The sequence below is a fragment of the Chanos chanos genome, chromosome 12 (genome assembly GCF_902362185.1).
Source record: "Chanos chanos chromosome 12, fChaCha1.1, whole genome shotgun sequence".
NCBI classification, from domain to species: Eukaryota; Metazoa; Chordata; class Actinopteri; order Gonorynchiformes; family Chanidae; genus Chanos; species Chanos chanos.
Window position 1 is genome coordinate 8,735,485 of NC_044506.1, and position 13,496 is coordinate 8,748,980.

Consider the following 13,496-nt stretch of genomic DNA (forward strand, 5'->3'; position numbering starts at 1 on the left):
GTCCTGAGAAGTAAATTCATATTTATTACAGTATTTTTTCTGAAGTTAGAACAGAAAAGGCAGCAGTTTTAACAGCTTGTTTACACAGTGGCATTGTTGTCTTAATGAATGCTTTGTATGGGAATTCACTGTTTGTGATTACCTGTCTTTTAAAACAAACCAATCCCTGGCTCCTCTGTGATACTACTTCATTAGGGTATAAACACAGTGAGTCTATTGTAAGTGACTTTGGCGACTGACACCCTGGGCAAGCAAACACAAGCCTTTGTGTTCACACATAGCACAGCCATTCAGGAGCTGCAATACAAAAAAAAAAAAAACTCAGGTCAGAGACAATGCCCCCCCTGCTTTGAGGAGAGAGGGTCAGATAGTAAAGGGTTAGCGGAGCATCTGGGCCAGCGTAGCCTGATAAAATCTCCATAGTCTGTCTGTATTTAAAGTGACCAGCGCGCTGACCTCATCTTTATTGACTTAGGGATCCTTGTCTTTCTCAGAATGACCGGTAAAAGATCAGGGTTCTAGAAGATTTTGGGAGCAGCTCTAGAACACAGAGAATATTCTTCCTTGAGGTTTTTTTTTTTTTTTTTTAACTTTCATCAACATCATAAGCACATGCACAGACTTAAAGGAAGCTATGAGAAATAAGGAAATTAATTTAGTGGAGTTGTGGAAGAGACGCTGTCCACATGCTCTCTGCACATAAATAAATAAATAAATAAATAACCGAATAAATAAATAAAACCTGACAAATATTACTCTGTAATGTCTGGGCCACAATAGCCAAGTCTCCCTTTTGTGTTGGCATGTGTGTTTGTATTGTGGTAATGATTACTCTCCCCCATTTTCTAATGATCCTGGACTGAGCACCTGTTCTATTCAGACCTGTGTGTAAACGAGGCGGCTAGATAAATAGAGGTGGGGTCTGGGAGCTATGTGTCGGTATAGCATTCACTCAGTCCTTCCTGGAGGATTATAGTTAATGTGACCAAACCCCAAACATTGAGAAAGAGTCTCTTTGACTAAGGGCCTGACTGGCCAAAGGAAAATGGGCAGGGTGCATTTTGGGGGTTTTTGGTGATGAAGTCATGCACACTTGCAACCAGATCCTGCTGCCTCTAATTCCCTTAGATGTTACCATCTGAGTGGAATTTTGCAGTGTTGTCAGTTGGGAGGGAGTAAATCTATTTTTTTTTTGCGTGCCAAAACGAGAAGGCACAAGTCGAGTTCCTCGGCGGCTATTGTTCCTCGCGTCCCTCTCAGCTGAGAACTCAGTCGTCTTTCTGTCTGGAATTCGTTCTAAAGGGCTTGTGACAGCAGCGGCCGCGGTGTGACAGGTAACGGGCAGGCACGGGCATGAAGGCGCGAGGCCCGGTCACGGTTTTCCCTCCTTGTCTTGCAGAAATTCCTTTCTAACGACGTGGGAAAAGGGGAAGGGTGTGCAGCGCATGCCTGGGATGTCTTAGCTGGGAAAGGGATGCCTGTCCAGACCTGTCTGGCTTGCTTCTCTGTACCTGTTTGGCAGGTAAGTCTCAGCGTTTAAGCTAAGGGAGAACAGTGGGGAGGAATGCGGCTTAGAGGCCCTCTGGAGAGACGGAGCTGAGCCTGGCCCCTGTACAGGTGTGGGACTCAGAACAAGACTTGATTGAAGGTGGGGTTTTGGGAAAGGGTTGGGGAGTCAGACAGGGGTGGGGGGGGTTGAGCACATTCCAGCCCCTCTTAAAGGAACAGCGACCTATATGTACGCCTCTGACTACACACTCACCAGACATCTCTTTGCCACAGAAAGAAGCATTTTCAGAATGGCAGGAGCTGCAGAACGGGTTAGGTGAAAGGACGAGTGTCTGTTTGCATCAGCAACATCAATGTGTCTCTGTATTTCTGCTGTCAGCGGTGAATCTCTCCATCTCCATAGCAGAGCCCTGTCTCATATTTGCATTATCAGTTGGTAATGCCCTGTCTGTCCGTGTGCGTCTCTCTTAAGGTTGCCAGATAACTGCAAAATAATTATTATTACCACACTGCTTCTGCTTGACAGTTTAGATTAGCAAACAGGTTTGACAACATGAGGTTTATGTTGTTGGAATACGGGGAACCGGGCTGTACTAGGAACTAGCACGGCGAGAAGTTTTATTTTGCTTATTAAGAGTCGGAATCTGTGCAAACAGAGGAAGAGAAAGACCAGGAAGATCAGAGCAACTTCCTTGTGATATCAGGATCCGGTACATTTTGTGCTTGCGACCTGTTTTCGTTTGTCTGAAAACTTTTGAGCTCCGTTGTAAGTTCAGCCATGAAAGCTAAAATAATTGCGCATCGTAACAGAGACCGAAACAAAATCGAAATGTTTCATCACTGAAATTCAGAACGAGATGGTAGCCTTCTTTTTATTTAATGACCTTTTTTTCAATTTTATCGTTATCCATTCTTATTTTGAAATCATTCTTCTTAATTACTTTTGCTGAAGAAGTTCTTTAGAATTGAAGAGGTTCTAATGCCAGTTAAAAAATGTGAAAAGTGAGTTAAGTGAAAGTGCACATTAATCAGGGCACATTAAGAAGACCACCACATATCCCAAATAGGAAAATCTCTGGCTGTTTTAGCCAAATCCCACTTTTTAAAGGGACAATAGACAGTGAGGTAAAATTCACAGCCCTTTATTGAGTGGCTGACACCTGGACAGATTTCCTTTCTCAGACCCTGGGGCAGGGCATCTCCACCCAAGCAGGTGATGAAACTCTCATTTCTAACCTGTTGTACAAATTCAAAAAAATGACTATAGCTGATGTCATAGTACATTTCAGAGATGGGTAATTCAGCATGCATATTAAAAAAAAAACATCTTTCAGTCTGTTCAATACACTGAAGATGTTTTTTTTAATGTATTGAGGTTATGAGAGAATCCCTTCAGTGAGGAAGTGTTTTTTTTTCCTCTCTTCTTCTCCACTAGACAATCAAGACTCCTTTTCTCTTGAGAGAAATGAACCCCTCACACAATGGATTGTAAGGATTCTTTTTCTTTCTTATGATGTGAATAGAATGGAAATATAACACCAGACACTGGTAAAGAACTTTTCTCACAATGATAAAATTTCCTTCAGTGAAAGACTACAACATTAGCTTAAACTACAGATACCCTTCTTACATGATGTGACTGCAGGGTGGCTGGGGTTATCCGAGTACATTTTTGGCTTTGCAATTTGGAAGATTTATTTATTTATTTATTTATCAAGTAACGTACTGATAAACTAAAATAAATTTAAATAAAATAAATTACATAAAATACATACATGCATATATCTGGCAAAAATTATGATGTTGATTTTAAACATGTAACACCACGTCATCAAAATGACTCATTCCCAAGTAAAATTTAAATTAGGCTCCAAAACCAGTGCTTGCCTGTCTTGCCTGAACATATACTGTGGTAATAAAGAAATAGGTAAAGTGTTACTGGAAACGATGCATTAGAATTTATGCAATTTCCCCTTAATTCTGTATCACCGTGCTTCTTAATTAACACATTGGTTTGTAGACATTGCCTGCTGATACTCCATATTACACAGGCAGAGTCTGTGCATGGTGTGTGGAGACAGTTGAGCTGAGGGTGTGTTTGCATGCAGAGGCGTGTCACAACATGGAGAGGAGGAATCATTTCCTGCTGGGTTACTGCTCAGATCACTATCCCTCAACACACACACACACACACTCACACTCACACTCACACACACACAAACATATGACGTGCCTCTCAATCGAAATGACAAGTCAGACCCTCTTTCATGATATTTCTATCCTCTACCAAATCTAATTGCCGTAAACAGTGTGTTTCATTCCATATACAGCTTAATAAATATATGTCATGATTTTATCAAATCTTACAATGAAATAAAGAATCTCAGTATTGTATGGCCTGATGAAAGTGTGAACAATATAAATAGTGTATAGGTGTCTGTACATATATTGATACTAATCATTTTTATTAATATTATTAAGAATGTTAAATTTTTTCCTTCTTGTAAATCATGCCAATGCTCCTAATACATAAACACACACACACACAGCTATTTGGAACAAAATTAATTAAATAAAAGAAAGTATTTCAATATCTCAAACTGTTAATCTTCACAGAGCGTAACACTGAAAAATGCCCCAGGCTACGCTAGTCCAACCACATAAACATTACCTGTCAAACTGAACATCAGTATTGTATGGCCTGATGAAACTGTGAACAATATAAAATATAAATAGTGTATAGGTGTCTGTACATATATTGATATTAGCAATTTTTATTAACACTATTAAAAATGTTAAGAATTTTTTCCTTCCTGTAAATCATGATTGGCTGAGTATTTGTGAACAGCCATATAGCCTAAGCTACCACTCCAAACCTCCTAATACATAAACACACACACACACACACACAGAGCTATTTGGAGCAAAATTAAATAAAAGAAAGTATTTCAATATCTCAAACTGTTAATCTTCACAGAGCGTAACACTGAAAAATGCCCCAGGCTACGCTAGGCCAACCACATAAACATTACCTGTCAAACAGGATCTTAATGGCTTCTCACAAATGTAAACCTAAAAAACTTTCCTTGTGAACTCACATGTTATGTGTCCTTGATGTTGCTATGAAGAAAAAGCATACAGCAAAAGCATTTCCTTAAACGTACCGTCATCTTTGTTTGCAGATACGGCCTGGCTGACTTGTTTTGAGCAGTGCCAATGATTTCATCTCTTTCCAGAATATTTTAAAAACAGGTGTCTTATTTCCCTGATCGATTTGTATTAAACACTCACACACGATGACATAATATATAACTGTAAACTTGTTCTGATAAGAACAAATGTACTTACTTCCAGTCAGTAAGATTTTCAAATATTTACATATTTTTAAAAAATATAAACTATATGCTTTAATGTCAAGATTGGCTGAGCGATGAAATAACAATGAAACATGTTTTATTTCATATACTAAAACAATACTCCTCTAATATTTTGGTATTGGTCCATTCATGATGATTTTCAAGATAAATGAGCTAAGCTTGAAATAAAAGGTTTTGTCCACCTCAGAAGTGTTTATACTGATTGTTTAGCGTGGTGCATGAACTGTTTTGAAAACTGATCGCGGCAGCTGAGAAAAATTGTTTTAATCTGACGTAATGGCGCCCCTCTGTGGCGAATTGAAAAAACAGCACTCAACATGCACATCCTTTACAGTTACTTCTTCTTCGGCCTTTCATATATGAGACCGGACGAAAAGATTTATTTAGTTTCATTGCCCTCTGCTGGAAATTTTGAGAGTTAGCGTAAACTTGTGAATTTATGAAAACAACAAAACAACAAAACGTGGGATGCAGTCATTTTGAAATACCTCTCTTGAAGAATAACAAAAGCTTGGTTTTGGTCACACGAGTTTAAAGTTCACTGTTTCTTTGGGTGTTCTAAGTAATTCTTTCAATCAATGGTAATACCTAATCGAATGACAAACCGACAGGTAATTCTAACTTGACAAAAGGCAGTCCTCATTTCAAGGCACGTTCTCAACCACGGTACGTTGTGCTTACATGTGCAGGCACACGGATGCATGTTGGAAAAACTGTTTTAATGAATTCATGTGTGCACATGTCTCTAGGCAGTGTCAAAGCAGTTTTTATGTTGTGCCTTGAGCATACACAGAATGCGAGTACTCCGTGCAGTTACAATTCGGTGATGTACTGGTTGGATATTTGGGGAACATTATCACTGCACTTAAATATATTTAAGACTTTGAAAATTGAGAACTACAATGACTTTTCTTCTCAGCAGGTGACAGCTGAATTGGCATAAGGCAAAATATGGCAGTATAGTTATTACACAATGGATGCGTTTGTATATACTTATATGTTTTTATATACTTATATTATTTACTTGGCAAGTAAAAATAAATACACGACTGTTATAAGTGAATGCACTGTACACTTTATTTGGACTGAGATTTCTTTTCCTACCAAGAGCAATCATGAGTGTGGGCGCAGAATACCGCCACCTATGGTTTGAAGAGAACTACAGAGGACCGTTCCACGCAGCTGTCATATTCGTCCAAGAGGTTGAGGACTTCAAGTCTGAAGCTTTCGAGCTAAATATTTTTGCTCTTCCTGCCGTCAAGTACGTACAGATGCAGTAGAAGTTTTAATTTTCCTGTATTTTCGCCGTTTACATGATATACTGCAAAGAGCGAACGACATGTGTAGCCTGATTTAATACAGAGTAAAACTAATCAGACATCCAGTAGGCATTAGCTAACGTTAACCATATGGTGTTCTGGGTTAACAAGCTAACATTTAACTGGCTTTACAACTTAAGTTTGTTTCGTTCAGCTTTCTAAGATAACAACCTAACTAACTAATATCGGCGTATGATTCCTGCCTTGAACTCCTGGAATTTATTCCAAATTTTTAAGTATTAAGTGTAATACGCGTCAACATGTGTTTGCTTCTTAGACATGGCTAGCTCGTTCCCTCCATGGTTGTTGGTGTGATTTTGACAGCTTGGGAGGCAGTGTAACGTAGCTGGTTTGAAGCGAAAGCTAATCGACTTGGCATGTGGGCGTCTTGTTCACCATGCAGTGCTATTCGCCAGTCTAAAGTAAAGCTATTTTCACGTTCCATTTTCATATCCTAAAGTGTTACTGTACCTTCAAATCCTGCTTTTTTGCTAAGGAACTGTTACGCAAATGCTATGTTGAAGCAACATGGAGACTGTTGCGAATGCTCTATCAAACCACGGTCCGGCGGCCAGCCAAATGCTCTCATGTATATGGGCATACTATCTGTCTCTGAGCCGAAATAGTGGTGTGACAGGAAGAGCAGACGCGTTGTACGGTCAAACCAGCCAAGAAATGGTTGTTTTACTAGATTGTTTGTGTTTCGCTATTACGCAGACAAAGAGTGTTTGCTAAGATAAGGCGCAATACGGCGGCGTGCGTGAGGTGCCATATGGAAAACCGCACTCTTGTGGCGACACCAAAAGAAGTCAAAGTTTGAACAGTTCTGTTTTTTTTTTTTTTTTAAATATCTTATCGCGTTCAATGTGTGTTCTCTTATCGATATGGAAATAAACTGTCTTATGGAGATTTCTTAAACCTGCGAAGGTGACCAGAAGGGATGTTTAACTCAAATCCAAACTCTTCTCCTCGTAGGTGCCCGGTCTGACAAACAGTATGGCCCGTGGACACCAGAAGATCCAGTCCCAGCAAAAAAATGCCAAGAAACAAGCTGAACTCAAAAAGTCGAAGGGACACGATCAAAAGACGGCAGCAAAGGCAGCACTAGTGTTCACCTGTGGCGTATGCAGGGTCAGTTCCAAATATAGAGTCGTATTTATTTTTTATCCTGCCTGGAAGAGTCAGTTGAGGCTACCAGCTTGGATATTGATTCATGTTGGGAGATGTAACTTTCTAAAAAAATATAATCAGATAGAATAAAGCCTTATATAGAAAACAGGCTTCAAAATCACACTTTAAACACTAACCAACACTAGCCCAAATGGGTTACATCAGGATAAAAAGAATCTCAGAATATCTGGATTCATGCATGAACATGCTCATAAAGCACGTAATGAATTCCAAGTCTTAAATCACACTGTCAGAACCCTTCATCTTTTACTTCTCACATTTGGCTATGAAAATGGTGGTATTGTAATGGTAATAAAAATGAGGTTCTTAGAATCCAGACTGATTGTGAGGTTTTCAGAATCAGTCTTCAGTAGTTTCACAACGTAGTAACCGGATCTCTTGTCTGACATCTCTTTACAGTCGCAAATGCCCGATCCGAAAACCTTTAAGCAACATTTTGAGAGCAAACACCCTAAGTCTCCCCTTCCCCCAGAGCTGGAAGGGGTGGAGGCGTGAGGAAGACCACCAGACCCGATACCAGCACGACGACCAAGCTGCCCTTGGATAAAAGACTGTAAACACTGGACATGCCTCTCTCTCTCTCTCTCTCTCTCTCTCTCTCTCTCTCTCCCTCTCTCTCCCTCTCTCTCTCTCTCTCTCACACACACACACACACACACTGTTTTGGTTCAGGACAAACCCACGGCCTTGATGAAAATCAGCAAAATGTTTTTACCTCAATCTACACTCACATGCTGTCTTTATGTGATCATGAGCTCTCTGGTATTACTAATTAAGAAATAGGAGCAGTTCAAGCAGAATCCATTAAACGAATATACAATCACTGAATTATGATTGAGCACATGTTTATTCTGAAGGTAGCTAAAATAAGCAATCATGGGGAGAATTGAAATTTTCTATAAAAAAATTTGAATGATGTACTTGTGAAAGATATGTTAAGAGTCTCCTGTGGATTTTATTTTATTAATCTGTTGTTAGATGAGAAAAAAATTGGATATTTTCATGTATTTCTTTGGGCTCACTGGATTTAAGTGAATGTAGTCTTCAGTTTCTCTTAATTTCGCTTAAAGAAAATTAATTGAAATGTGAAACATCTCATTGCATAAAATGCTCCTGCTTGACCTGATATGAACATCAATGTAATATAACATTTTAATAAAGTTTAGCTTTGTTTAATTTGTTGTCTTGCGTGCCTTGGTCGTATCAGTCGCTCAAGCGGTTATTCCTTTTCATCTGTTACACTGAAAAAAAGAAATTCTAACTCTTAAGCCAGTTAGGCATTTATGTATTGAGGAGTCCTGTTTATCTGTGTTTTGAGGACTGTAACATTTGTGCTGGGGAGGGAAGACGCCTAGAGGGTCTGTCAGCATTTGTTTCATGTCATCTTTACAGATGCAGTAGGTGTGACCTGTTCTAAGTGTAGCAGAACAACAGAAGGTGGCACATATTGTGAGGGAGGGAAAGGGAGGCAGGATGTAGTTGTGTTTCTAGGGCAGTGTTTTCATGCCTCATTACTCTGGTATCACTCTAACACGCCAGTGTTCTCATCTGAGGACTTCAAATCCTTGGCTTGCTCTAGCATGGCCTAGTTGCTGTGCAGGAGGGCCCTGCTAGAGTAATCTAAGAGAGAGAGGGAGAACAATAGTGTCGTAGGAAACGGTGAAACCTTATGTTTTGGCCAATGAAATGCTTCTCTGAAAACAATACAAGTTGTGGATATGACCGCAGTTGTAATTTCCTTTTAAAATGTTAGAGCGTCTCAGTTTCACAAGCAATCTGTTCACTAGTCGTACGAAACATGGAGAAAAGACTGTTCGAGGTTCTACAGTCCTCAGGTAGGTAACCACTTCAAAGGAAACCAAAGCCCCATTTGGGTGAAATGAATTGAAACAGTTCCTTCTCCTGCTAATCCTTTTATGACATCACTGCCAAAAATTGTCATTTTCCTCATTGATTTCTTAAGGGCCACCAGTTAAAGAAGCTCCTTTTTATGCATATCAGTAAGAGGCAAGTGTCCTCCAAACCGTTAAGTAAAGTGGTCCCCCCAAATAAACCGTTGCAACACGTGAGGTTTGATTCTGGGGTCTTAACTCTAGAAGCTCTAGCTTCTAGAATTAAATTTTTGGACTCTTATTCATAGTTGCATTGACAAGCTGTAATTTTTTGACCCATCGGGGGGCAGCATTGATAGCTGAAAAGAAGGGACTGTGCCAGGAAGGAAAAGAGAAACTATCACATATCAGAGTCAAGAGGAGGTGAAGAAGACCTGAAAACGGAAGACATTCAGGTTTATTCCCGTTCAGCGTATACACGGTTTGTCTATTTAAAATAATTTGATCATATTCAACATTCTGCCTTTCATGTTCAGCCATCAATTTCAATTGTTTGCACAGTCAAAATCACAAATATTCTGGAGTAATTTCACAAATTCAAATTCCCAAGACAGAGAGAAAGAGAGAGAGCGAGAGAGAGAGAGAGAGAAAGAGAGAGAGACTGACAGACAGTCCTTAGATCCTTGAGTGTACAGTAAATAGGTTTGACTCAGAAATTCCCCCACATTAGGTTGCTCAGGGTACATTTCCTTGTATGGTAATCTCTATTGATATTACAAGTTCCATGTAAAGTACTTTTTCACTGTTTACCCGCATTACAAAGAAATACAGCTGAACGATCCAAACGCTGAATTCCAAGTTATTCTTCCATCATAACCGTCTTTCACTTAAAAACGGCAGAGTAGATGGATGTGGTGGTCCTGGTTAATGAATAAACTGATGTTTTTAAGTTGAGAGGAAAACTGAAGCAATAGTCCAATATATATTACATGTATAGTTTATGTTTTTGTTTTGTTTTGTTTTTATTTTATTTATTTATTTTTTTGTCCATATAATCACATTACACTACAGTATATCTGTATGTTTATGCCTTGTTGGTCAGTGCCCTGACCAAAATGACAATCTGTATTTCCTTTTTTTTAAGGGTCAGTAAAGTAACCATAACCAATAAACAAACAAACCCTTGTGTTAACCACTCCTAATACGGTTAACATTTACAATGATCTGTAAATACTCATAATATTATGAGCAGGCCTTCAAACCAGGTTTTTTTTTTTTTTTTGGAATAGGTTCGTTTCAAGCAGAGGTGGTATTTTAATGCTTCCGGTTTTGCGTTCGCCTTAAAATTATCGTTCCCGAACCGGTTAGAGCCGAATGAATTACCGGTTGATAACGTTCCATGTAGCACTGTGTGGCCTGACAATATGTACCTTTCGGACAGTATAAAAATGTCTATTGATGGATCTTTTAACCTATGGTGTCTATCGCTAATGTCATAAAACATTACAAAACGCAATGCATCACTAACTAGGAGCGCTGTAGTCTAATCTGTCCTCAGTCGGAAATCCACCGTGGCTACGTGGGGCACATTATGTTTAGCCTAACTGGAGCTAGCTAGCTATTTCCAACATTAGTTCTCTTTACATGGTAGCCTACCTGTCAAACATTGATGAAGTTGATGTCTGAGACCAACATTTTATACGGTGCATAGCATAATATTTACCTCCTCTAGTTGCGAGTAGCACCAAAGTTATTGTATGCAGAAAATATTTTAACGAGAAATTAACGCTATTAACCGGTTTCCATTATTTCAAATAAATGTTTCTGTCCAGAAGATTAAAAAAATCTTAAATTTCTGATTTCGTTTGTGTTCCTAGCGAAATATCGCTTGTTTTTGCTTTTCGTTTTCGTTCCTTGAACCGGTTCAAAGCCTTGTTTATAAGTGGACTATCTATGGGTTCTATTAAAAAGAAAAAAAAGAAAGAAAGCAAAAAAGGAAAAAGGAAAGGAAGACAGGAACAGACATGCTTGCATCATGGCAGGCCATTACTGACACATCAACATTTCAAGGTGAAAAATTTCAACACAAATAGCATCACCACTAGTAATTTTTTTGCTAGACAACCAATACTCAACACATATTTTTCTATGGATAGACTTATGCAGAAGTATAACAATACCAGAATCTACATGTCTTATGACTCAGTACTTTCCCTGAGGAGTACATGTGGACAATGATTCATAAGTGACGCCGAGCTGAGTTGAGACATCTCACAGGTTAAGACGAGACTGGTTGACTAGTCAGGCTGCCACGCCCTGAAAGGATCTGGGTGTGGAAAGACCTGTCAGGCAGGGATGAGAGCATGAAGAGCCCAGAGATAACGCTAAACACAAGTGAAACTAAACTATTTATGAATGAAAGATCTGTGTCTTTTTTTTTTAGTCACTGGTGAAAAGACCAGTGACTTTAGTGTCTGTGTGTTCATTAACACTTGTCAAAGTGAATTCAGTATATGTGTGTTCGTTAACACTTAACAAAAGTCAGTGGCCTCTATGGTTGAGGTATTTGTGTATTTAATTATACTGCTGCTCCACACTTTTCTAAGTTGGATTTAGTTTGGTTGATCCTTTTGGTAGCTATAGTAGCACAAATAATTATATGTACTCTGATAAAGATTAAGAGGTGATGAAATTATGTAATGTCTATCATACTCATGCATGACATGACCAAGGCAAGTCTAGCCAAGTTTTAAGTGTTAAACATGTATGGGTTTCTCCCTCTATCAGGAAAATTGGCTTTCGGGCGAGACTGTAAATTTCACAATCGGAAAAGACTCAAGAAAGTGCATTTCAACAATATTTTAAGTCTTTTGACATTTACTCTCATTGACGCCTCACCACTGCTCAAAGTGTCACTGGGTGTGTCTCTTGACAAAAAACACCTTTGTGAGTCATATCTCTTACCCGAGAAGAAAGGTTGCGTGTTTCAGGGTTCAGTAGTTTCTAATGGATGTGCTGCTGTCTGTGCATTTTAAGTAAAGCAAAACATTTCTGAGGCAAAATTTACACTCGATCTCATAAGGATAAAATTATAAATGGCATTTCTAGCGTCATCTATGTGAAATGGGTTATATCACATTAACACCATGGTCCAAGGAGAGAACATGTGACCACGTGAAAAATAGAGCACTTTTTTCCCCATGGAAATTGCGGGAAAGATAATAGAAATAGTGCTTTTATTAGACAGTCTCCGTGTCCTATGCTCCAGTTTGCTCGCGCTGCTTGCCTTACGTGATCACAGCACCACAATCCACCTTGGAATCCTAATGAAGAATTACTCCTCTCCCTTTCCTCATTTTGGTAATTAGATGTGACTTGAAATACTGCAAATCGATGGTGTACATGTAGAGAAACTGCGTGAGTGTTTTCAGTGTCATTATGTGTTGGTATCCCAGAGGTAATGCAGAAAGAGGTATGATATAATATGATAATGTTGTAGTTATTATGATGATGTGTATAGTAATTATGTTCATTGTCCATTCCAATGATTTCAGTCTTCCCATGTGACTGCTTTAGAGAGTCTACCGGCTGTGAACAGAAGCAGCCAGCAGGCCAAACCTAATCAAAACAGTAGATTTTCTGGAAAGCTGGGACTCTCTGGCTAGCCATAAAAATGTGTATAGTAAAAACAGTAGAATGAACAATAAATAACCAACTTTGTTTCATCGGGGGCATTTGCTTGAGGGAAATAATTCCCTACTAATTTGACATTCAGATATATGGCTATATATGACTGTGTGACTATACACACACACACACACACACACATGATTTCAGAATCAGATTTTTTCCACACAAGAGTATGGCAATGTTTCACACCTGTATTTGGCGGCATAGCCACCATGAATTACACCATCTGCTTTTCTGCCTTTTGAATTTCCATGCTTTTCAGCAGTTGTTCTACTCGACCCTTTTGTTGACCAAGATGACTCAAAAGTACAACTAGAAAAGGGGCATGTCTAAGACACGGGCCTTGTTGGTTCTGATATTTTGAAAGCAAAAACAATCTTTGATATTTTTAGGATATGGCTTTGTGTACATTCAGATGTGCAGAGTGTGTACATCCCCTTCTGCAGAAAACAAAAGAGACCCTGTGTGTCACAGGTGATGAATCAGACACTGTGTTATTTGTCTTCTGTCTGTCTCTTCCACACACAACACAATCCTACTGCTTCCTTCCTGCAGCCCACTCAGCTGAAAGAAAACGC

At 39.1% G+C, this 13,496-nt stretch overlaps 1 protein-coding gene across 1 annotated transcript; it reads left to right on the forward strand.

The window, feature by feature from the left end:
* Positions 1-6,061: 6,061 nt before the first annotated feature.
* Positions 6,062-8,572, forward strand: znf706 (zinc finger protein 706). The gene is made up of 3 exons (XM_030788993.1): positions 6,062-6,147; positions 7,181-7,336; positions 7,796-8,572. Exons 2-3 carry the CDS (start codon positions 7,202-7,204, stop codon positions 7,889-7,891), a joined length of 231 nt encoding a protein of 76 aa, XP_030644853.1. The 5' UTR covers positions 6,062-6,147; positions 7,181-7,201; the 3' UTR covers positions 7,892-8,572.
* Positions 8,573-13,496: the final 4,924 nt, after the last annotated feature.

Bases quoted from the DNA above. Each gene is read 5' to 3' on its own strand.
- znf706 (XM_030788993.1), top strand. From the start codon at position 7,202: ATGGCCCGTGGACACCAGAAGATCCAGTCCCAGCAAAAAAATGCCAAG. The intron at 7,337-7,795 runs GTCAGTTCCAAA...ATCTCTTTACAG, and splicing joins TCACCTGTGGCGTATGCAGG to TCGCAAATGCCCGATCCGAA.